Source organism: Rhinolophus hipposideros (genome assembly GCF_964194185.1).
Source record: "Rhinolophus hipposideros genome assembly, chromosome: X".
NCBI lineage: Eukaryota > Metazoa > Chordata > Mammalia > Chiroptera > Rhinolophidae > Rhinolophus > Rhinolophus hipposideros.
In genome coordinates this window covers 116,011,687-116,037,209 of record NC_138046.1, presented here as the reverse complement: position 1 = coordinate 116,037,209, position 25,523 = coordinate 116,011,687, and the positions used below count along the sequence as shown (strand labels likewise).

At 43.1% G+C, this 25,523-nt stretch overlaps 1 protein-coding gene across 2 annotated transcripts in view; it reads left to right on the top strand.

The window, feature by feature from the left end:
• The window catches only part of NHS (NHS actin remodeling regulator), a 350,238-nt gene that overhangs the window by 233,487 nt on the left and 91,228 nt on the right, over window positions 1-25,523 (top strand). Inside the window, exon 1 of one of the 2 annotated variants that reach the window (XM_081043418.1) lies at window positions 24,916-25,033. The exons of the other annotated variant lie outside the window; for it this stretch is intronic. Within the exon in view, the coding sequence (XP_080899544.1) occupies window positions 25,000-25,033 (34 nt within the window). The 5' untranslated portion in view covers window positions 24,916-24,999. Of the gene's footprint in view, window positions 1-24,915; window positions 25,034-25,523 lie in introns of those variants that run through there. 2 annotated transcript variants of the gene reach the window in all.

The window sequence follows — 25,523 nt, the reverse complement described above, 5'->3', positions numbered from 1 at the left end:
AGAACAATCTCACAATTAGCTACTGTTCACCTTCTTGGCTCCAGTCTTTCTAAAAATAATTATGATAGTAACTTTTTTTAAACCTGCTATCTACACTCAGAGCAATTTCTTGGATCCTGAAGGATTTAACTAACAGTACCTAAAGCCTCAGGCCCTAGCTGACCTAATCAGCTTGAAACCTGAGCAGTTTTTAAAGACTGAATCAGATATGGAACACCCTTCATTGAAACCCTGACCATTGGGCTATGGCCAAGGTTCAGTTGGGATGTACCAGCCCAGCCAGGAATCTATTGGATTGGTCAGTGCCCGCGCCATACAGTTGTTAAAGTATTTTGAGTATCAATCCTGAATATCGTGGCTCTGCCAAACCTCCAGGAAATGAAATTATTTCAGTGAGAAGGCACTGAGCCACCCCATCATTGATTTATTTAACATCAAATTGAGTTAGACAGTAAGGGAGACAGATATGCAAACAAATAATTACCTTATGGAAAAACTTGAGCCAACACTAAAATGGAAGTGTTTATAAAAAGCTGTCAGAGGCCAGAGGAGGAAGTCATTACTTTGACATGGGGGTATAAAGGAAGTTTGAAGAAAGTGATATTTGATCTGGGTCTTGAAAGATGAGTAGAAGTTCACCAGGACACAGGGCATTCTAGGCAGATAGCATAGTAAGTGGAAAGCCACAAGGTGAGCCATATCAGAGAAAGCAATTACAAGTGCCATGTGTTTGGAGCATAGAGTTTGGGTGATGGTGGTAGGGGTGTGGAGTCCAGTAGGACGTGAAGTGGAGAATCTATGTTGGTATCATATTCTCAAGTGCTTTGGATGACATGCCAGAAGATAGACTTAATTCTGTAAGCAACAGGGAGCCAATAAAGTTTATTTTAGCATGTGAGTGATGGTGGGGCTTGATTTGGAGGAAAATGACATCTCTAGCCATGTGACAGAGTGACCAGAGGAGAGAAATGGACCAGTGTCAGGGAAACAGTGAGGAGGCTACAGTTAACATGAGAGCTAAGGGAACCAATGGCCTCTGGTGTTAGCTGAGGCAATGGAAAAGAATGGATGGAGTTGTGAGCCATTGTGAGGTAGGATCAACAGCAGTTGGTTATTGGATTTGGAAGACAGGGAGGTGAGGATGATTCTGGGGATTCCAGCTCAGTGGACCTCGTGGAAATGGACATTCTTAACTAAGATGCAGTGGCCTTGGATGAAAAAGCGACACTCAGCTCTGAACAGGAGACTTTTGAGATGCTCACTCCAGAAGGTATGTAGTTGGAAATCCATCAGCATGTTATTCCAGCCCTATAGTTGGGCATGAAGGCTTCTAGTTCTTTCTGAGTTGTTAATGATCTGTTATATTCAAGTGACTTTCCTTATTCAGTATATAATCAAATAATCCAAGTCCCATGGTGACTGCAGAGTTTCTACCTAAGAAGGACTTAAAGCCTGGCTGGAAGGGGGCTTTTCTGGAAGCTGTGTTGCATAGGAAGCGCAGCGCTTTTAATGGAATTGCATATTATCGGTCTATAAAAATAGGGCAAGTAGAAAGAACAAATATAAAACAAAACAAATCATTACAGGAATATTATCAAGATGTAATTCTTTACTTCCTGTATGAGTGATGTCATCAGGTGCCTAGGACTGATCACAGAATGAAAGAAAGAAAACCACAATTAATGAAAACGTGTACCTACACACTTTGTTTTCATTCAAAGGAAACTTCAGTGGGTTTATAGTAGCAACATTATCTGTTCATTTCGGTGGGTTTTGTGGGGAGTCTGATGGAGATTTGGCGGGATTAACTCCCCTCCAAGCCATCCTTTGGTGCCACCATGATAAAGACTTCGTTCCGATATGTCAGGCCGAACAATTTCTCCCCTGACGTTCGGATTTATCAACTTGTGGCTGCATTGCTTCTTGAATATCCTGTTTCAACGACAGAGATTTAGCTACTGGAGCTTTGCTTGTTTCTACTGGGTTGGTTTCTACATCTATTGAACTGTTCCTCTCATGAATCATTCACAGGATATAGCCAAAGAAATGTAACTTTGTCCGCTTTATGAAGTCTTTTATTCCTCCTTGTCTGGACAGAGATAACACTTGCCTCTGGACAGGCTGTGAGAAGCCATTGTGTGCAGTGAATTTAGATACCTTCGTGGGTCTGTGATCTGCAAACTTCACTCCGTGTAATCACATAGATCTGTAACCACTACTCATGTATGAACTTCGGTGAAGTCTGCTAAAGATTACAGCAGATATGCCCTTTTAGAAACTTTTACTGGCTACTGTTTTGTTTCAGGATGGCTGGCGGAACCACAAATTGAGCTTAAGATGTATCTTGAAACCCTTTAGCCATGCCCCACATTTGATCAGAATCAGTCAACTCCTTTGAAAGTTATCATGAAACAAATAGGGGAGATAAAAGCAAAATGCTGAGTGGCTGAGGTGAAACAGACCCCTTGTTTTGGTTGGTTATTTGATCTCAAACCATATCCTGTCATTAGACACATTGTCAGATTTAAGAACTAATTCCAGACTTCCATTTATATGAGGGAAGCCAGTGAACACAATAGAGGGGGGGGGAACCCACACAATTCGTTGGATTCCTTCCCACCCTCCGTTTTCCTTTTCCTCCTTCTAGAGGCACCTTTCCTGCATTCAGGCCCAAGGCTGTGCCTTCAGTGAGGCACATAGGGACCTAGATCAGTGGAGAAACTGATCTTATGTAGCCAAAGGCTTTTAGCCCTTCCATTATTAGGACAACATTCGATTTCTTGTTTCTGTTTTTGGTTTGTTTGTAAGTCAATGGAAAGAACTATCAGAAAGAAACATTTTTAGAAGTTTTTCTTTTTACCTAATAGAAACTTGCCTGGCTTTTTCATAATAAAGTTGGCTTAGCAATGTTACTTCCATTTAAATTCCCATTCATTGGGCATTTATGGAAGACTGTAACACAAAATTCTCAAACTTCCTACATTTTCAGCAAACAAACAAGAGCCAAATTATCCATACCCAAGTACTTAGAAGGAAGAGATGAGAGTCCTTATCAGGTGGTTGAGTTCAGAACTATTGTTTCACCAGCAAAGAGCACTTCTCTTTGTTTCTGTCGGAATGTGTTGAGTGTGTCTGCTTGGGAGTGAAAGGCAAAGATCTTCAAATCCAGGCTATCTAGCCATCAAGCGGGGACCTTGTCAGATGTGTGTGTTCTCAGGGAGTGTACACGTAGCCAGTTAGAGAACTGTCAGGCAAGCAAATGTAAATAAATCTTGGTTGCTATTCAGATTCTGTGCATTTGAAGTAAACTAGAATCTAACTTTCAGGAAAGCATAAATGCATGTTTGGTCAATGGAATTCAATAAGAGCTGCTTCATAGGATTGTTTCCACCCAGCATTTTATTATCAAAATTTTCAAACAGACAGCACAGTTTTTCCAAAGGACCTAATTGGATCACCTAACTGTAACAAATAGCAGGAATTCAAATCAGATGGCTTCAGACACCATGTAGTTCCCCATGACTTTTAGGTGCTTTTTTATTATTTTATTATTGTAGAAATACACAAACATTGCCTCTGGCACTTGAGCACCCCATGTTTGAAACATGCCATCTCCTGTCCCCTCCCCCAGGTTCTGCCAGTCATCCTTCCGTGACCCCACTTCCCAGACCCCAAACCTCAGAGCCATCTTTGGTATTCCCTGTCCTTTTCTTCCCCATGTCCAGCCATGCCTTGATGGGTCTCCCTTGGAAACATCTTTCCCGGCTTTTTCCGCTTCTTTCGGTCACCTTTGCCTTACTGTCCCCAAATTTGTTGAGTGTTTTTTTCTGTGCCAGAACCCATGCAAGCACTTTCTACACATTATCGCATTTAATCCTCACAGGAATCCAATGAGGAAGGTAATTATGAACCCCATTGTACAGATGGCAAAATAGATCCATATTATTTTACGTCAAGATTGTTGTGCTATTCTCCAGTGCACCCTGGAAATGCCTCAGATCTTCCCATTTCTGGGCCATTGTTTCCTGTGCTTTCTGTGCCTTCCTCTTCTCTCTACCCAACCAAATGCTGCTTGTTTCTCCAGGTCAGCTCTGGCTTCCACAGCTGGAAGTGATCTCTCCTTAAATTATAGCTCTAACTGCGTGTACCACTCCCTTGGTTACCCTCAAACATAGCCTTGCAAGTCATTTTTCCCCCATGTGCATGTCTTATCTCCCAAACTAGATTGCATTCCCTCAGCTGTCTTTGTATAATAGGTATGCTGTATAGATGTATTGATTGATTCTTTTTCAAAAGTAACCACTGTTGTCATCACTCTTCCACACATCTCGTAGTAATGACAAAGTAATGACATTGCATTAAAAAGTACTGGTGCTGAGGGGGAGGTGAGGGCGGGGTCTCACAATCCATCTTGACTGTAGTGTTCCAACGCTTCCAAGTTCCAGGTTCAGGATCTGAACGGCCATTTTTACTAAAAGTAATAACTCCCCCACATTTGGTTTATTTAAGGGTCTGGCTTCATTTCCTTTAGACCTTCTACTTGTTCTGATTGTCATGATATTTTGAACATGAGCTCTTTCCTTCTGACTTTGCCCGTCATGAAAGCAGAATTTTGGGCTCCCTTTTTAGAGCCTGAGAAACTGAGTTCTGAAGGTACATCTAATGGCAGCAGTAAGGGAGACGAGCCCTAGTGTCTGATTTCAACCCAGTTCCATGTTTTCAGCACACTCCCACTTCTGTTTTCATAATTTCCCCTAAGAAAATGGCTCTCCCCTTATACCGTCCTTGCTTCATTCGGTTCCTCTCAAGATGGACTTTTAAAGAAATGTTTTCAATTGACTGTGGCACTGGGATAAATACTGAAGAGTGCAGTTAAGCTCTAGGGATTTGCACTTTGGATAATGGTTGACTAGATCACTCTGACCACTGGGTCTGTTGAAGACAACTAAACATAAAGGATAAAATATAAAGAAGCTTCAGATCCATGAACTCTCATGAGATGGAATTCATTAATGGGTTCATGGTTAATCTGCTAGTAAACCTTCTATTTTGCTCAATATACACATTCTGGTGGGAGTGGGAATAGGAACATAGTGTTTGGTTTGTTCTTGTGAGATTAAAAGAGACGGCTGGTATCACTTAGTATCAATTGGGGTGGGGAGGTGGCTTTAAAATGGTGAGCATTCTCCAGAAGAAGGTCTGCATTGTTGAGAAATGATACAGGGAGAGAGAGGATGAGTGATAGCTATAAGCAGTGGCCCTCCCTTTTCAGAGGCATGGAGCTGTTGACAGAACAAATAATCACATCTAAAAGACTTTGAAGCTCCCCACATGGTCAGCAGACAAGGGGCCACAAGGCTCAGCCGTAAATGCTGGAATTCGTTCAGAGAGCAGAAGGAAGGACTTGCCTTTGCTTGAAGCCAAAACCAATCTGAAACCACAGAACCTCAGCCTGAAGGCTAGGCAAAAAGCTTGCTTTTGAAACCTGAGCTCCTGTTGCCGTGGGGGTGGACGGTTGGGGAGATTGGTGTCTTTTCCACTTGTACAAGCAAACCGTCTGATAATTTTGACCCCACAAAAATTACATAATCTTTTCATCACAGCGGGCTCCATTTTCTAAGGGCACAGCTTTGACTTTTAACTGATTATAGGTGTATTGTTAGGATTCTAGCACCCACGCTTACTGTGTATTTGTTTCATTTCCAATGTTTCATGTATTAAGTGTCAACAGTCTACACTCTTGCTACCTCGCGTTTGAAAATTAACTCAGGAAATCCCGAAATGAAGACTTTCCCCCCTTGGCAATTGCCTATCTTCATTGTGTGATAAAGGTTTTTGGTACCAGCCAAGTACAGCACTAGGCGTACAGTGGTCTATGGGTCTGTGGGTCTGTTATCAGTGTCTGGTGTTAATCCAGGCTTTCTTCCAAAGAGTTTGCAGTGCTTTTTTAAGCAACATCTTGTCAAATCTGTTCTTCCTCCATGTTCCCTAATCTTGCTTAATTACAACACCATTCGCTTGATCTCCTCTTTCCTTACTGCCGTGATAGCTTAATATTCCTCCACTGTGCCTTTTTCATATGCCCCTTCTCTGCTATTTTTCTTCCCTGTCCCAGGGCAGGCTCTTGCCACTTCTTGCTTGGCATATTGCCATGGTCCCCATGAGCCTGTCACGCCTGTGTTCTAAAAACCACACTGGTCCCAACTGATTCATTTGGCATTCCTGATTCTTCATCCTCTGGTCTCTTTGGACTTTTCCAACCTCATCTGTCAGGACTTCTCTCCTTTTACCCCCTCACCATTTCTGAACGCCATGAGCACATACTCATATCCTTTCCTTGGCTCAGGCTGTTTACATCATCTGCAATGCCTTCCCTCCCTTCCCCACTGATAAAATCCTCCCTGTCTGTCATGGTTCATCTGACATGTTACTGCATGGAAAGCTCACCCTGATCTCCAGAACCCTGATAGGCAGAACTCTTTACTCTCTACCCTGTACTTCTGGAGCCCTTTTTTGTGAGCTCAATTTCAGCATTTATTTCAGCCTAAAGTAGTTAACTAGAAAACATTCTAGTTAGTTAATTACATGCTTGGAAACAACTAGACCGCAAGCCCCTTGAGCCCAGGGATGATGTCTCATTTGTCTCTGGGTCCTGCTGTGGCACCTAGCAAGTGGTCTGGCCTTAAGGAGAGCTCAGTAAATGAACTGGGTGAGTGAATGATATCCTTGTGTTGGAGGTAAAGGGAGGTAAGCACCTATTGCTGTAATGACAGCTGAGGGGATTCATTTGTCCAAAGTTCTTCAAAGGACAAATCTAGTCAGGGACACTGTCAGTTGGGTCACAATCCTCAGTGGCTGGGTGATGTCACCTCTTCAGAGATCTTGGTACTAGATGTTCAGTTACCATTTGCCATTTTATACACTGGAGGGAGGGCTGTATGTATGTGCTTCTAGGGCAAGAACTTGGAGAGGCAGGTAGATGATGTGTGTGCCTGCCTGTGTGAGGTGCTTTTTACTCTTCAGTAGTACTGTTCCATAGAAATGCAATGGGAGCCACACATATACAGGCATACCTTGTTTTATTGCACTTCTCTTTATTGCACTTTTTACACATTGAAGGTTTGTGGCAACTCTGGGTCAAGCAAGTCTATCAGTGCCAGTTTTCCAGCAGGTTCAGATGACGGTTAGCCTTTTTCAGCAATAAAGTATATTTTAATTAAGGTATGTACATTGTTTTTGTAGACATGATGGTACTGCACACTTAATAGACTACGGTATAGTGTAAACATAACCTTTATATGTACTAAGAAACCAGAAAAGTCATATGACTCACTTTATTATGACATTTGCTTTACTGAAGAGGTCTGGAACTGACCCCACAGTACCTTCAAGGTATGCTAGTACTCAAATTTAAAAAGTAAGAAGAAGTGACATTAATTGTAATAATATATTTTATTTAGCTCGAGATATCCAAACTATTACTATTTCAGAATGCAACCAATATAAAAAATTATTAATGAGATGTTTCTTTTTTTAAAATTAAAGTTGATTGGGGTGACAATGGTTAGTAAAGTTACATAGGTTTCAGGTGTACGATTCTGTAATACATCATCTATAAATCCCATGGTGTGTTCACCACCCAGAGTCAGTTCTCCTTCCATCACCATATTCTTTTCTTGGTATGAACTCTTTAAAATCTGGTGTGTATTGACACCACACATCTTAATTCAAATGCTAAATTTTCATCATGAATACTTGATCTGTTTAGATTTCATAAAATGTATAGTTTAAAAGTAAATTCACATATCCAAGTTCTTCCAAACATGTTTAACAGTTTTCCAATAGCTGAATTTCACAGCACTTTTAAATTGAAATTCAGCCCATTCAAATTACATAAAATTTAACATTGTGTTCCCCAGTAGCACTGGCTTCCTTTGAAATGCTCGGTAGCCACATGTGGCTGGTGCCTGCCGTGTGGGGACTTGCAGCCCTAGGGTACAAAGATTTCTGAGTATCGTTTAGCTCATTCCTCTGCTCCTACAGCTTAACTGAAATAAAAAAAATACAAAAGTTTGATGGGGAGAGTTATTAGAGAACTCCAGTGAGCCAGTTTACCACTAAGTTCTTCCTGAAACGAGGACCTGCCGCTGGCTTCCTGGAGCTGCCAAGAAAGGTAATAGGATTCTGCTTACGAAGCACTTGAAAACCCAGGGATGAAATGACCCGTGGACTTCCCAGGCTTGTTGTCCAGGCTGGATTGTGGATTGGGGTCTCTGTCTGCACGGTGGCTACCCCCCTCACAACCACACTGATCTGTGCTCCCTTTTGCAGTCGAGGCCTACACCAGTGTCTGATAGCACGTGTGGCAATGCACGTTTTCTCATCTGCAGCGCTGGGATAACGCATTTTTTAGATGCTCTCAGCTTTTGTCAGATTAGAACATATTTGAAGTTTCAGTGATTAGCTGCTTTTGAGTGATCAAATCTGTGGAAAACGTCTTTCTCAGCCAAACGGCATATTTTTCAAATCCAAAATATTTGACTATATTTTCCCCCTTACTTCAAGTTTCCCATTGAATGGCACCCCAGAGAACAATTTAAAGCTTGAGTTTAGAGCAAAATATTTTGGGACAAATGAAAATGAGGTGTGTCACCTAACCCAGTATATAGACACCCATGTCTCATGCAAAACCATGAAAGCATTCAACATTGCTTATTTATAATAGGAAACCAGGGTTAGGAATTGATTTTCCCAGAATTCTGTGAGGGTGAAGCATGGCTTCATGGCTGGCTCTGATGTTAGATTTAAGGCCTAAGGGGAAACTGAAATGACTCTAGACCCTTAAGGGTTTTGAAACAGGTGCAGGTTCTCTTCTCTCCCTCCGGGAAGCATGCTGTCCACAGTTGGATGAGTGGTTCAGCAGCAGTTTCCTGAGCTCTTGGACGAAAATGGCAAATTTCTCCCCAAATGAGCTTATTATCTGCTGCTGTTGGGTGCAAGGCATCATTCAGCTATGGCGGGAATTACAGCTTCCATCTGTTCCCTAATGTGAAAAATGTGTGCAGGCCTCTGTGCTACCAAGCTACATGAACTTTAGACAGTCAGATCTGCTGACACATTTGAGTCACGGCCCTTGGAATGGCTTTTGTCAATTATTTCATTACATATCCAAATAACCATCCTGAGGGTGGTCTGGATTTGTGATCTGTGACAGTGTGGTGCTGACACATTTCTTGCCCTTGGAACTGTCTGTTTTTTGGCTTTGTTTAGGAGTCGATGATATATAAGTACTCAGTATATTTAATCATTATTACTTTTGAAGTTAGCACAGTGCCGCCAATATGAAAAATTCTTGGGCACAGCTACAGCCAAATCCACATCATTAATTCTTGGCTTCTTCCCAGCATCTCCAGTCTTTCACCTTGCTCCATCATTTTGTTCAGACAAATCAAATAATGCTTTGTGCTTAGAAAGCAACTTTCATAAGAAAATTGTAAGGCCCTCTATAAACTTTTATTTCTCTAAGTATAAATAAATATCTTTAGAGAACCATGCATATTTAACCTTGTTTATTCGTGCTGGGATTTTTCAATGGGTAAGAAAAATTATAGGTTTCTATGTGTTCATTTTGGAATATAGACATGTAATGTGCAAACTTAAATTTGGCTTGACATATTTAATAAATATCCCTTGAGTAAGTGATTAGATACAGAGTCAGGTATGCTTTTGAGAATATAGCCAAACATTAGTTTCTTCTACTAATTTCATATACTCGAACATTTTCAGAGTTACAGCTTGTGAATTAGATGGAGAAATTATTTTCATCAATTAATAACTGTTTGTGATTGTCACCAGGGAGAGGAAATGCTTTGACTAAATTTCAAGCAAGATTAACTCTCCAGTTGAAAAATGGAGTTAGTTATTTAAGACTTAGCTTATGGTTTTATTGTTTGTGGTCAGGTGATTGGTTGTTTGGTTTATACAATGCTACCAGTCTATTTTCACTACATTGACCCATACTTTATCCCACTATTAAGTGTCCTCATGGCAGAGACAATGCTAGGTATTCACCCAACCTCATTTTCTTTTCTTCCCAAATATACAAACAGACTACATTTCCCAGCATTCCTTGTAGTTAGAACGAACTCTGTGACTGAGTTATGACCAATGGGATGTGAGCAGAAGTAAATGGAATCCTCTTTCAGCCCTGGCCTTAAAATCTTCCCTTCTAGTCCTCCACACTCTCTTCCTTTGTTTGTTAGATAGGTATAGAGAATCTGGTGGAGGACCTTGGGCCTCTGGGGGATGGTAGGACCACAAGATAGTAGGCGTCTCATTCCCTGGATGACTGCATGGAACCAAGCATCTCAGGTAAACTGCCTTGGGAGTGACCTCAGCAAGAAATTGAACTTTGTTGTATAAAACTAGTGAGATTTGGATGTTGTTACACCAGTTAGCCTACTCGAATTAACATTCTCTTAAATGTAACAGAGAATCAATGCTCTCCTTATACACATTCTACAGATTGCAAGGGGGCATGGAACACACAGAGCATATTGCTGCTATTAAACAGTATGTTGTGAAAATGTGTAACCAATGTGCCATGTGGCTCTTTGATCACCATGTCCAGTTAAGTCACATGGTTACTGTGATTTTCTGTTTGAGTCAGCCTTTTATTGGGGGCAAATGCAGCCATGGATGGTTTCATGTAGTGAAAACTGATCATTTCAGTAAGCAGCTTCCCGAGAGGAGAGAGGGTAGGGTGTGGAAATCCATAAAAATTGTCAAGAACTTCAGGCTTTAGCTTCAATTTTTTTTCTCTCTGAGAGGACTTCTCTAACCCCCAGCCATGTATGGGTTGCTCACCTCTTATGCCTCCCACTCTGTGGCCTTGTCACTGCCCATGTGCCTTCATCGGACTTCTTGCCTCACTGGATGGCAATGTCTAGCTCTTGATCTTGACTCTTCCCCATAGACCATGTGCATATGTCTTAGAGGGCAAGGGCCATTTCAGTTTGGCTCACTGTTGTATCCCCAGTGTTGTGCCCAGTGCCTAACACATACATGTTGTTGACTGAATGATTAAGGGAATGAATGACAATGTGATTTTGGTTATTAGGCCTAAGCAATAGTCTTAGAATCATTCATGAGCTGGTCCTCAGACAAGTTAAGTGAGGCAGGCTGGAATACTTTTTATTTCCTGCTTAAAAATGGGAAACTTAAGGAGGTAAACTGACTTTAGCTGAGTCAAGAGTCAAAACACAAATCAGTATTAGAATCAAGAACAGGATCCATTTTCAGGTTTCATTTTATTGGCCATCAGGAGTTTTTAAGGGCTGGAGCTCAATTAATTGATGGCCCGAGTCCATAAGCGAAAACATTCAAGAACAAAAGTACAGGTAGTGGTTAGAGCCAAATCTCCTTGTTTATGGACCAGGATAGATCTTGATGTTTTACTCTTTTGTGCATTCATTTTCCAAAGATTTATTAAGCTGCTTCCAGGGCCTGGTTGTACGTGCTGGGACACAATGATACACAAAACAAAAAAAATGGCCCGACTCTAAAGGAGGTTCCATTAAGTGGGGGACAAACTGACATAAACAAACAAGAAAATGTCAGATGGAGATAACATTCTGTGAAAAAAGATTCCAACAGGTAAATGTGATCGAAAATGCCAGGTCAGGAAGATTCTATCAGTGGTCAGGAAGGCCTCTGGGTAAACAGGTATTTCCATGACGTGTAAGCTGAAGCCTGAATGGGAAAACAAAACAAAACAAAAAAACAGCCGTATAGAAATCTGGAAAGAGAACATTCCAGGCAAAGGGACATATTAAGGTTTTATCTGCCCCTGAGGTGAGAGAGTAGCCTGCCAAGAGAAAGAGGCAGAGGGTCGTCTCTGGAGAACCTTGTGTGCTGTTTCCAGAGTCTGGGTTTTAGCCTGTGAGCAGTGGGAGACATGAGAAAGATTGTAAGCAGAGGATGGAAATGAGATGATGTATGTTTTAGGAAGAATACTAGCTGCTCTGTGGAGAAACTGCCCCAAACCCAAGCCCCAAATGGAAGGAAGCCTGATTAGAGGGAGGGTCTGAAGGTGTGAAAGGAAGCAACCAGTTTCAGAGCTCCTTGGGAGGTAGAACTTATGGCACTTGGAAAAGAACTAGATATGGGAATTGAGGCAGAGAGTTGTAATCCAGGATTTCCAGGTTTCTGACTTGGGCAGTAGAGGTGGAGTTGGGGGTCCCTCTTCTGCAACAGGAAACCCTGGGGAGGAGCATGTGTGCACAGGAGGCTGAGGAGTTCCAGACATGGTGAATCTGAGGTACCCATGGCATTGCTAACAGGGAATGTGCAGGAGACAGGTGGGTATACAGCCAGGCCAAGAGAAAGGAGGAGAACGTTCTGAGTAAGCAATCAGATGTTAATACAGAGGAAAGACACAAGGAAAGGCAGATTCAGATCAGATTTCTGAGCCCCAGACATTTTTTTTTTCCTTTGGCTTCGTTGCCTATCTCTTTTTCAAGATGCTAAAGAGTCATTTCTGCCTCTCGTAGCTGGTCTGCTCCAATCTTGGCTTCTCTTGGTCTCCATTCTGCTTCAACCCACTGGCTTTTATCCTCAGAGATCGTCCCTTTACTGCCATATGGTCTTGTGACTTCCTTCTCTGCAGCTCTAAGGAATGAGCCCCCAAATGATGGTTCATGCTCTGAACATTACTGATGAGAAAGACGCTGCTGGTGTCTGTGTGCTGGTGTCTGTGATTTATGTCCGAGTCCTGCCATTCTTTAGCTGCGTGGTCCAGGCCTCCTTTTCCTCACCAATAAAATGAGGGGATTGGGCTGAAGAGCACTTTGAGCTTTAATGTTTTCTGATTCTACGTTGTCTCAGCCCTCGGGATGAGGTGAGTGGCCTTTTCCAGAATTGGCCAAGGAACAGGTATGATAGCCATCAATACCTGAGAGAGAATAGCTTTTGTTCTTTGGTGCAAGGCCCTGTGGAGGCTGGGTGGGCTGCAGCTGTTCAGCTTCAATTAAAAATACACACAAACCTCCTGCTGTGTTTCAAACCTTGACCCTCTGAGCACATCTGAATTCCTAAGACTCCAGTGTAGGTGTGAGGAGATACTATTCCACAGGCCTAATTCAACTCCTCCTGTTGCTTCCCAAATTTCATTTATTGATGGCAGGAGAGATTTCAAAGTCTTGGAGATACAAGGAGAGAATGTACCTTGGCTTTCAAGTTCCAGTGCACTTGGGTTCCAGTGCACAATTGTCCATTCCCAGTCGAGAGTTCCCTAAATGCCAACATGTGCCTATGAGCCCGGTATTTGGGCAAACATTTGTGAGTGGTTGAAAAGAGGAAATAGTTCTGTCTGTTATGAAGACAACTGTCCATGGTGGTCCTGAAGGAGAGTTACTTCCTCCAGCAAAGACAGGAGGCAGGACCTCCAAACAAAATCATATTCTAGAACGTCAGGCAGTTGTCATTTCACTTCAGGGTGGGACACATGCATAGGCCTGAGGCGGCATCCATCCCTGCCCAGGGGCAGGCCTAAATTGGAAGTCTCCAGACTGCTGGGGTACCCTGGGTGTATAAGCTATAATCAGAGACGGGTTGTGATTCCAGTCAGCAGCAGTGGCAGCCTCACCAGCAGGGCCCAGAAAAGCATCCTGGCAGATGTAGGATACGATAGGTTTTGTCATCCAGCTGGCTGTGCAATTAGGGCTGTGGATTCAGTGAAGGTCTGAGAGGTCTAGGAGTCTGGAACATCGGAGCTAGAGGCAAGGCGTGTGGGAGACCTCCACATAAGTTTCGATGCCAGAGCAGAGAGGGGGCATCTCAGTGCTTCTTTCATACCCCCTGCCAAGTGTTGTTGGCTCTCCAGGCAGGAAGAAGGGGATTAACATGAAGCAGAGGAAGCCACTGCTCTCCTATATCCATGTTCTCTTTTTTCTGGGCACACGACCAGACTACATTTCCCACCCTTCCTTGTGGTTAGTGGAGCCAGGCTGGACAGTGAATCCCAGGCTTTACCCCCACTTTCCGTCTGCATGTGTCTGTGTGTGGCAGGGGGAGGGGATGGAACTGAGATGAAGCTTGGAGGTGTAGCTTATACCTGATTAAGGCGCAGGGTAAGGTGCTGGGTCTTCTGAAAGGTCTTTACAATCTGCCCCCAGAGACCCATGCGAATGATTGGATGCAATCATGAGTCCTGACTGATAGAAAACTTGGGTATTGGAAGTGATAGGGATGGCAAAAAGTGACTTATTGACTGGAGAATTGTCCCAGGGGCCTGCTGCTAAGGTCACATTCAGATCCCCTGGATAGCAGTGCCCTCTAAATCCTGGCCTGTCAGTGTTATCTCCTCACTATCTCCCTCAGAGGGCCCTTGGGAACACAGCAGAGTCCCTGGCTCATTGCCACCCTCCGTGCTCTTCTTCCTCATGCCAACACCCCCTCTAGCCACACCCTTGCCCATCACTGTAGGTGCAATGAGCTAGATCTCCATGGCACAATAGCTCAAGTCATCTCTGGAACCATCATTTACGTTAGACGCCTCAAACTCAAGTGCCTTCAGGGTCAGGCAGGTAGCTTAAATGTGGGACAGAGTCAGTGTAGCATAACAAGGAGTGGTGGGGACTGAGATGCTGTGTGCATTCTAACTAAATAAAAGCATTCAAAGTAAATTAAAAAAAAAACAAGTCGTTGTTCTGTCCATGCCAAACAACCCACCGCAGATTGCCTACCCCAAATTAAATCTTCTAAAATAAATTCTATCTTCTACTATAGTTACCTCTCAGGAGGACTGACGTAAAGTCAGAAACCACAAGCAATGTCTGAAAATTCTATTTTATCCTCTCCTGTGCCTAGCAGAGCATGGTGTAAAAACTATAATTAATATTTCATTCTTTTACCTTGAGTGATGTCTAACATACATACAGAAAAAGTGCTCAAATCATACAGATCAATGAATTATGAAGAAATGAACCCACCCCTATACCCGCCAGATAGGTCAAGGCCTAGAATGTTACCAGCTGCCAGAATCGCCACAGGCTCTTCTTTCTCTCCCAAACCAATCACTGTCTTGATTTCTAATACCATAGATTAGATTTGCCTGGCTTTTAACTTTATAAAGATGGAATCATACAACCTGTACTCTTTGATCTCTGGCTTCTTTTACTCAACATTATAGCTGTGAGATTCACCCCCGTTGTTGCATGTAGCAGTGGCTTGTTTGTTCTTGTTTCTGTGTAGCATTCCATCTTGTGAAAGCTCAAGAACTTATCTATTCAGGCTGTTGTTAATTGCCACTTGGTTTTTTCTCACGTTGGACTTTCACTGATAGTCCTGCAGCATGCGACTAAGCCCCCAGGCAGAACAACAGAGACCCTGGTGTTTGAGGAGGGAAACTGTCCACGGCAGCTGTGGAGGACTCAGAGGGAGGCGGAGGAGCTCTGGAACGGGCCATCGAGAGCATCTGCTAGCAAGTCCTTCTGGAACAGCAGTTCTCCAAGTTTTAGATCTCAGGACTCCTTTATACTCTTCAAAATTATTGAGGACCCCAAAGAGCTTTAGTTTGGATGAGTTATATCAATGTTTATCATACTAGGAATTAAAATTGAGATGTAAAAAAGATTTATTTGATAATTTATTTCAAAATCAACAATAAGTACATACTCTCTCTCTCTCTCTATATATATATATATATATGTATATTACATGTCTATAAATAAAATATTTTGAGGAAAAAATAACTATTTTTCAAGACAACAAATGTTAGTGAAGAGAGGCATTTTTTCTTTTACTTTCCTCCCCTCCCCCCCGAAATCTCTTGAATAGCAGTCTGGCTTAATAGAAGACTGCTAGATTCTCATATCTGCTTCTGAATTCCAGCTGGTGTGGTATCACATGTCACTCAGGAGAGAATGAGAGTGAAAAAGGCAAAGAATGTCTTAGTATCATTATGATAAATTTGGACTTTGCAGATCTCCTGAAAGACTCTCAGGGGCCCCCAGGTCTCCCCTGTCCAAAATTCGAGAACCACTGTTCTAGAACATCCCAACCAGCTATAGCATGGAAACCTCCAATGGACAGGCACCCCCAAGTTGACTCACTCAATGGGGAGTTTTGCTAACTTACTCCAACCCACCATGAGTTAATTCACTTCTTAGCTGAATAAAAACTCATATTTTCTTCTCAACACTTTATAATCCTTAGTCATAAAAACATCAATTTGAAGTGTTTTCACTTTGTTCATTCAAACCCAGTGCTATCCATTAGAAATATACTGCAAGCCCTTTATGTAATTAAAAATTTTTAGTAGCCACTTAAAAAATTGAAAAAGAAACAGGTGAAATTAATTCTAATAATGCATTTTATTTAACTCAATATTTATAAACTATTATCCTTTCAGCATATAAAATCAACAAAATAAAATCATGAAAATCAAGTTATATAAAATATTAATGACATATATTACATTCTTTTTTCATATTAAGTTTTCAAAATCAGTGCATATTTTCATTTATAGTATGTCTCAATTCAGGTGCTAAATTTTCATCAAAAATACTTGATCTGTTTTTAGATTTCATAAAATTCCACAAAATTTGAAAAAGTAGATTCACATATTTGAGTTTTCCCAATAACTGATTGAGTCTCAGTATTCAAAGTAATTAAAATGAAGTGAAATAAAAAATTCAGTTCCTCATTCACATCAGCCACATTGCAAGTGCTCAGTAGTCACATACGGCTAGTGGCTACCACATTGGACAGAGCCGGTCTGAACTTTATCCTCTGCCTTCCTTATCCATTGGTTCTTCAGTGCTTAGAAGCCTGATTAGGAAAAGTTAATCATTCTGATTTTTCTAGAAAACTGGCGCCACAGTGGGTTTCTTCAGGCTGGTTAAGATGTTTGACAGAGAGCTGGGAGTGGGGGAATTACTCCGCAGCCAGTTAGCAAGTTAGGTTCCCTTCCAGCTTGGCTTCCCAGGCTTTCTCGTTTGATGCTTTCATGTACATAGAATAATCACATTGTTACTGAAATGACTGCGAAATATACTGCTGGCCCCAGCCAGCCCTGGAATGGACCTGTCTCTGATTGGACGTGGTAAGAACTTAAATGGCATGACACTGTGAAGGACTTTGATCAGGCTGCTGTGCTTATTGGGACCAAACAGTAGAAAGCCTGCTAAGTTCTTAGTGATGAACTCCACATCAGTGTCCGAAAGATAAGGCAGGTTTCCTTACCTTTTCTCTTCCTGTCTCCATTCATTGGTATGCTTTCCAAAAGGTGAAGGGAAGCAATGGAGTGAAATTCCAGCCCAACGGCACTCAAGGTAAAGATGCACCACTGAAGTTAGCATCTTATAACTCAAAGGCAGCAAAAGTCACTTAAGAAGTTTCAAAGGAGAGAGCGAAGAAAAGTCTGTACAGTGTTAAAGACTTCGTTTGGTTTGTGAAATGCATCATCTCCAAACATTTCAAATTCAGGAAAATGAAAACCTATCCCACTTTCACATTGGGGGATTTCTTATTTGTACTCCCCAAATAAAAAGACTAGAATTCCAAGTCTAAGCATTTGGTCCCATTACTGCAAGTTTTGTGGCTGGTCAAGTGTTTGATTCTTGTCATTGAGTGGGCAAATGAGAAAATGACTTTTATCTCCTTCAAATGTTCTCCCTTCCCCAAGTTGACTGTTTAAGCTTTTAGCCAGTCTTATCATTCCATCATATCCATTCTCCTAATGTTGGACTCATTCAAGAATCCTGCGTCTGAGTGCATGATGTCATTTCAAATAAATCTAAAAGGAACTGGAAAGCTTCTGAAAGTTCCTTATCTGAGGTAGCCAAACTAAATAAACTGAATTCACATCCATCAGGAGCTTAGTGAAGGCTAGCACCATTCATGTTGAAATGATTTCACGTGAAATGACATGTAAAGACTGAGGTTTTCCTGGGCTCCTCCTTGGACTGGATAACCTCCGTTTTCTGTCTTCAGGTCCACAGTGCAGAGTGCCGGAAGAGCCATGACCACATGAGAGTGGCTAGGCACAAAATTCATACTCAGCTCTTAGTCAGGCGTTACATAGCTAGGACACAATTGTGCTACCATCTTGAATGCATTCTGATTTGGAGAAGCCAAGCCTTTTCTTCAGCACTCACATTAAAGGAGTCGGAGTCATCAAAAGATGAAACACAAAAGTTAAAGTGTTAGAACTATATTAGGGGCCTTGGAGATTATCTAATGCTGTCTCTGTACCTGAATGGTCTTGTTCTTAAGACTATTTTAATGTTCTTTCCCTTTTCTGGATAAAATGTAGTTTTGCTTTTACTACTATCCTCAAGAAATCTTAAGTGAAGTGTTAGGTAGTTCTAGAACTATAGAAACTAGAAAGCCCAATGGTTTCTCCTTCCCTTTCCTGCTCAAATTCTCTTCCACCTGCTGACTGATACCTCTAGTTCTCCCACTGCAGGCTTATCCTTTCATCATTAGGCCTGTAACTGCTACTAAAATGCAAACACCCTAGGAAAGGCTAGCACTTAACCATTATCAGGCCTTTTGACTTTGGTGATAAAAGGGTCAAAGTGAGGGGTTTTGTGTCAGTAAGGCAAGGGGGTTGGAGGGAGACAGAGTGCCAGCCTGGAGGGCACAAAGCCCCTAATTGGGAGCTTGGCGGCTCTACTTGTGGCTCAACAGTTTCTGGCCCCTTCTCCCAAACATCTGCATTTGTATGAATTTATCTTTGGACTCCCTGTGGTGATCCAGGTACTTCATAATTGTTCTTGCCAAAACTGGAGCTCCTGCCAAGTGGAAGGTTCTGGTACTGAGGGGCAGCTCAGGCCCAGGGTAAGGGTTCCCAGCCTTGCCAGAAGGGTACGTTAGTGCCTTTCTCATCTCAGTTTGTGGAAATAACATTGGGGAGCCATGCAAGGTGGAGAGGTTAGGGTCTTGTTTTCAATTTTACTATGACTGGAAACCCCTTATCCAGGCTTAAGGAAGAGCATTGCATAAGAGGGTATATGTAGTCATCCATGCATGCACACACCCATGGTCACACACACACGTACACACACATATACACACCTCTATCTGCACATGAATGTTCCTCCTGAAACACAGCAAAGCAAGTGATAACTATTTCCTGTGGGTAGCTGGGATTTCCGTCCTGGTCTTGCCTTACTGTTGACTTGGGGTTGGGATGTAAGTGATGGGAGATGGCGAGTCTGTGCTTGCTGAGGCAGGATAATGAGTTCCCTAACCTAAATTATTGGGGTAACCTAGCATAGTAGTTAGGAGCCCAGGCTGTACTATTTACCACCTCCAATGCTCTGGGCAAGTGATGTAACCTCTCTGCACCTCAGTTTCCTGATCTGTAAAATGGACGTGATACTAGTACTTACCTCACAGAATTGTTGTGAGAATGAACTGAAATGGTATATATATACAATATTTAAAACAATGCCTGGCACGTAGTAGGTGCTCAATAAATATCTGCTCAATGAATAGAATGTTAATATCATTATTATATTATTACCATGAGGAAACTGCCATTACATAATGGCTTCAGATTTAGTGGGAAGAGTGAGGAGATCTCTATTAGTATCACAACTTCTGTTCTTCTGGGAGGGCCAGATTGCCATGCAGACTCCTCTGCAGATATTTCACAGTGTATGAAGGAAAAGGAAAAACAACTAAATGTCTCAAAACAAAACAATGAAATCTGGGGTGAGATAGAGAGGAGTATTGACATCTTACAATTAAATAAAAGCACTACTACAGAGCAACTTCTGAAGAGACAGTTGAACCAGGCCTGGGTTTTTTGTTTTGTTTTGTTTTGTTTTATTTTGTGTTTTTTTTAGCTCCAGACTTTGAGTGATTGGAAGTGTTGAGCTTCCTCTTGGATGTGAATAAACCACAAAAGGAAAGCATATTGCTCCCTTTATTCAGCACTCCTCAGTCCTCACTCCCTTTTCTGCTTCCTTTCCTGGGTGTCCGCTCTGATATAAGAAACCAAAATGGTGGCACTTCCTTCATGAGAACAGAGAGTGAGCAGCTGTGGGGCTGTGTAGGAGGATGGAGTGCTATATAAACTATACCTGCCTTAGCTCCTAATGAAAAGCAACTGACAGATGAGGAACTGGGGTGTACTTTATCATTGATGCTCCCCATTTCTTGACCATGTGGTAAGGACTGCTTCAGCGGACCCTGGCCTTAAGCCTGGTTGGGGCTGGAACTGCTGTAGGCCAAGGCAGCTCCAGCCAGGGCTTGCTGGGCCTTTAATTTTCCATCCATGTGCACATATGTACAGGAATCCAGCATATGGGCAGCAAGCAAGCTTGGGTAGCAATCCATTGATAAGTAGCAGTAGCTCTGAATAAATCAAAGTAGCCAAATTTTGCTCCAGAGGATGGAGACTTAGACGAGCAAGGGGAAAAGGCGTTTACTCAAATTTTTCCTAAAATGCCAGAGGAATAACAGGTCAGTGATGAATACGAAATTAGCTTTTGGCCAGTCTCCAAAGTGATTTGACCTATTTAGGAGTCGTTGAGAATAAGCCAAAGGAAGTTCAGTGGCCTGCATCTTGATTTGTCAAGGAAGAAGAAAGAGTATATGGACCTCCAGGTGGCCGGATTCCCTGCGTCACTTGCTATGGAGCATATGAGTGAATATGGCTGGAGCTCATGGAAAGGGTTCTGGTACTGTGACTCTGGGCCAACTCCTGGCACAATTTAGCATGCAGATGTTAACCCCAGTCGATGCACTGGTAATCTGGTGTGCCAGCTCAGTGTCCCTGGTCACTTAAAGTACCATATCGGATTGTGAAAGCCTTCCTACAGGTTAAACTCTTCTCCAAGACCCATCTGTAAAAGGTCAACTTAGGCCAAGTCAGCGAAGGGAATGTAGACATTAAGACTTCAGTGGAGAGCAAAGCCACAAAAGTACTGGGGCCGATTCCAGGACAGCCATGCAGGTTGGAGTTGGTAGTGGATGCTGTTGGTGTCCTGCCTATATCTCTTTTACCAGCTGGGGTACCCCTCCTCCACCTGCTGTGGGTGTTGGCTGCCCCTTCCCTAGAGAATTGCTATCTGCCAAATACTAGCCCCACTAACAGTCTTGCCTCAAGGTGAGACCAGCTCTGTGGTACAATTTGTACTCCAGAGCTCCCTGCCAGATCAGGCTGAAGCAAATCTCCAGGTGAGGCCACAGCCTTACTTAATCCCTCCCCCCGCTGCATCCTGCTTTCCTCGTGTTCCTTCTACTGAGAGCATCCCCTCCATACGTCACTTGAACAAGAATCCACATCTTAGGCTTTGCTTTTAAGGAACCCAACCTAAGAAAGAAATGGGGGAGGGGGCATTTGAGAACAGTCCCAAACCTGACTGTACATTAGAATTACCTGGGCAACTTTAAAAACACAGATTCCCAGGTCCTACATCCAGAGATTCTGATACAATGGGTCTAGGGTGAGGCCTGAGATACTGTAGTTTTCCTAAGTGGATCCTTGGTAATATTAATGCAGCCAGTTCTTTGACCAATGGGAACCACTCACTCTAGCTCATCATCTTTATTTCCTTCCCTAGGTCTTTTAGTAAACATTTATTGATTTAAGTTCAGGAATAAACCACACAATCTGTCAAAGACACTAAGAAGCAGAGATTTAAGTAAAAGGATCCACAGCTTTTGGCAGCATTTCTTGAAGTTCAGCATACCATGCTGACTCTTAGAACTTTTTAAGCAAACTGTATCTTTACATTTTTTTGTATGTGTGTGGCGAAGTATAAAGATCTGTCTGGGTCGGAAAAGTGAGACTCTTTTGAGGCACTGAGTTGCTATGGAGCTTTCCAAAACAGGGTATTTGACCAAACTTTGAATTTAATTAATGCTTCCCAGTATCCGTGCTCAGAAGTGTTAATCTACTATGCCCCTCCAATGCTTCAGACAGCTTTTCCCTGTACCCCCAGCTGCTTTCTTCATTCAGTAAATACTTACTGAGTACCTACTAGGTGCCAGGCACTATTCTAGGCACTTGGGCTTCATCAGTGATAGAAACAAAAACTCCTACTAGCTTAATGGCTATATGATCTTGATGAAGTTCCTCAAACTTTCTCGGCCTCAGTTTCCTCATCTGTAAAATGGGAATAATAAAACATACTGCACAGGGTTATTGTAAGGATTAAATAACATTCTATATAGAAAGCACAGTCATGGGCACATCATTACATTTTGAAAAAATGGTACTTATCACTGTTGTTGTTGTGAACATGTGCCTATCTTACCCAATAAGCTGTAAACTTCTCATGGGCAGGAATAGGAACCAAGGCCTTCTGGTATCACCCAAATATCTTACCAGAGTAGGGGCTTGGTAAATATTGGTTGAATGTTTAACAAGTGTCTCAGTGTAGAGAGGACTTCCTGCTTTCTTATGCTGCTAGATTTAGGAAACTGAGAAATAGAGTAGGCCCTATAGGAACTTTTTTTGGGGGGGGAAGGGGCTAATTTAAGCTGTGAGTTGTGGGTGGTGTGCTAAAGAAAAACTAGACTGAATAATAATCTACTCCTCATACTCTCCCAGAAGGCCACAGAAAGAAAATATATTGGGTTTTTTTGTTTTTGTTTTTAGTTTTTTTTCCCCTTCTCTGATACATTTAATGTTCCAGTGAGTCCTGCTGACCTCTTCTTATATTGTTTCTGTCTCCTAATTCTCTTTTCCATCCTTCTCTGTTGCTCGCCTTGGTCTCTGCCACCTATGGGCTTAGTGGCCACCTATGCCACTTATGGGCTGCTGGCTTAGTGTCCACAGAAGAAACTTCTGGAAGTCAAGAGGCATTGTGCATCCAGGTTCCCAGAGCTGTTGCCGTCTAATCTCACAGGCAGCACCCCACAAAGAGCTAACCAGCGGTTGCATCAAAACCACACATCAGGTTTGTTAACCACCAAACTCCCTCCATTTTGTCTTCTCAGCCCAGCCTTCCCCTCGGCCCTTCTGCAAAGGTAAAAGGCAAGTTCACAGGATGCGGGCCTTCTTTCTTCCCTGACATCTGGTTTGATTCTGGGCAGCTAAATAGTGGACTTGCCATGAACAACAAAAGCTAATTCACTGTGGTTTTTAAACACCAAGTGCAAATATTTTTCCTTTTCAGCTTGGGGTCACTGGAAGGGAAAAAACAGTACTGAGAAGGAGATTAACCTTTTAAAAACTATTACGACTTCCCATAGAAAATAAAACAATGGCATCATTTCCTTCCATTCATGAGAGTCTTTTTATGAGTGATTGTTGTTTGAGGCAAGACTGGGGATCCCAAGAAGATTTTTAAATACTGTTTTAGCTTGGTTTTCTACTCAAGAGCCCACCATGATTGCTTTAAAGAGCCCACACAAATCCCAGTAAAGCCCAGGGCCACCCTCTTTGCTTTCTCTTTCCTCTGTTCATCGCTGGCTGGCTTTCCCTCCACCTTCTCTCCAGTCCTTTGATTTCCTCCCTCAGGCAGGGTCCTGACACTCTGCTAATGGGAGAGGAATGTTAGGCGAGAGCACTGCAATGTACAGTATTTTAGGCAATTGCCATGCCATCCACTGATGCCACTAACAGATGCTTGGAAAGCTGAAGATTCCGTCTGGGTCACTTCCCCAAGGTTCCAGCCAGACTTTCTGTTGATTTGGGCTGTCTTAATGCATCCCAGAACCTCAGCGCCATTCAGTTCATCTTCAGAAATGATGTCACCCATTCTGGCTCTTGCTCCACATGATTAAGGAGCAGAAGCATCGAATGCAGGGAACTGATACCATCAGCAGAGACCTGGGAACTGTGTGAGAACAAAGCAAGTCCATCTACCTCACTATTAGTTATTTCTATGTTCTTTCTAGACTGCAAAACAAAAGCTCTTCTCCGACTTTCCATTGGTTTCTATTCTTTCCTTCTCTCCACCTTTCCAGCTTTTGCACATGAATTCAGTTACTGGGTTCAGGTGGGAGGTAAAGCATGTGCCTTGATGACATGAAGGCTATTAGAACAAAGCTGTGGAAGTCCCGAAATTCTCCCTTTCTTGCCAAGAGGACGATCTGAATAGGCTCCAGGATGGTTGATGTTTGTGAAGAGGCTTGAGGATTCTTGTCATGTACTATTACTGTTGTTATTGGCATCGCCAGAGTCTAACATGTTGATACAGGTGGTGTGTGTGTTGGGGGTAGGAGGGGATCAGAAATTGATTTGCAACCTGCAAAGAGCAAACTCCAGTTGTGTGAAACATCCTTTCAGTGTGTGTGCAAATATTTGCAGGCCTGTTGAAGAGTTCAACCTCATACTGACCTAAAATTTCACAGCCAAGTGAACCAACCCCAGCCTGGTGAGAAGAATGGGTGGCAACGTGAGACAGCCATGGGGTGATGGAATGGGATGTATTCCTTCTCATGACTGGACAGTTGGCATAGGGCTGGGCTGCTGTGGCTCCCTGGGTTTTAGTATTTGCCCAGCTTCTTGTGTCTGGCAGCGTGCTCACGGTTTCCATAGCCACATGGCACTTGGCAGAGCTTTCAAGCTGGCGAGGCCTGAGAGTCTGCATTTCCAACAAACTCCCAGGTAATGGCTGACCCCCTGGCCTATTGCCCTTGGAGCAGCTAGGCTGTAAAAAACAAAGTACCACTGCATTCTAAACTCCTTCAGGGCTGGAAAAGGAAAGTGCTAAGCCCCTCCTCTGGAGACTGGGTGTGTCTGAGGCTGCCCTGGAGTCCTGATTTGCCATTCAAGTGAACCCCGGAGGGATTAGTGGCTGGCCCAGCACTTGGGTGAGACCATCTCCCCCTCCAGGGGGGAGTCCCGGAGGCAGCACAGATGTTGTGTGAAAATCTGCCACCCTTCTCGCAGAAGGTTGCCCTCTTTCGCCCTCCCGCCCCCCTGCTCTGCTGGCCGACTTAAGCAGATCAGCTTTCAGCTCTTTGGGACTCCGAGAGGGCTTTGGATTAAAGAAAAGGCCTGTCCTTAAGAAGCAGAGCGGGAATCCAAGCATGCCTCTCGCCTGCTGCATGCCCAAGAATGCAGGTATTTGGGGTTTGCAGCATTTCCAGGCAAGACAAAGGGGGAGGGGAGTTGGAGGAGGCCAGGCCTACTGGAGAGGGGCTTGCACTGCAACCGCTTCCTATTCTAGGGGGACTGAGAGGTCTGTTTTTGGAAGAAAGTGAGCCCTTTCACAGGAACAGACGTGAGCAAGGGAGGCTATGCCTGACCCGCAGGGATGACCTTGACGTTTGGGGTCAGCGGCTCCTAAGCTTCGGGGACTTTGGGTTCTTTATACTGGCTGGCCATGTTTGCAACTTTGCTCCTTCTGAGGTGTTGGACTACTTAAGACAGAGAGGACAAGACTTTCTCCCTCCTCCTCTTCCTCTCTGACATTTGCATGGCTTCCAAGAGGGCCCAGAGGGTAGCCCAAGTACGGGTTCCAGGGCCCAGGGCTGCTGGGAAGAGCCGCTGCAGACTTAGGCCTGTGTCCTGCACCAGCTCGCACTGGGCCCTGCTTGCCTAGCCCTTTCTT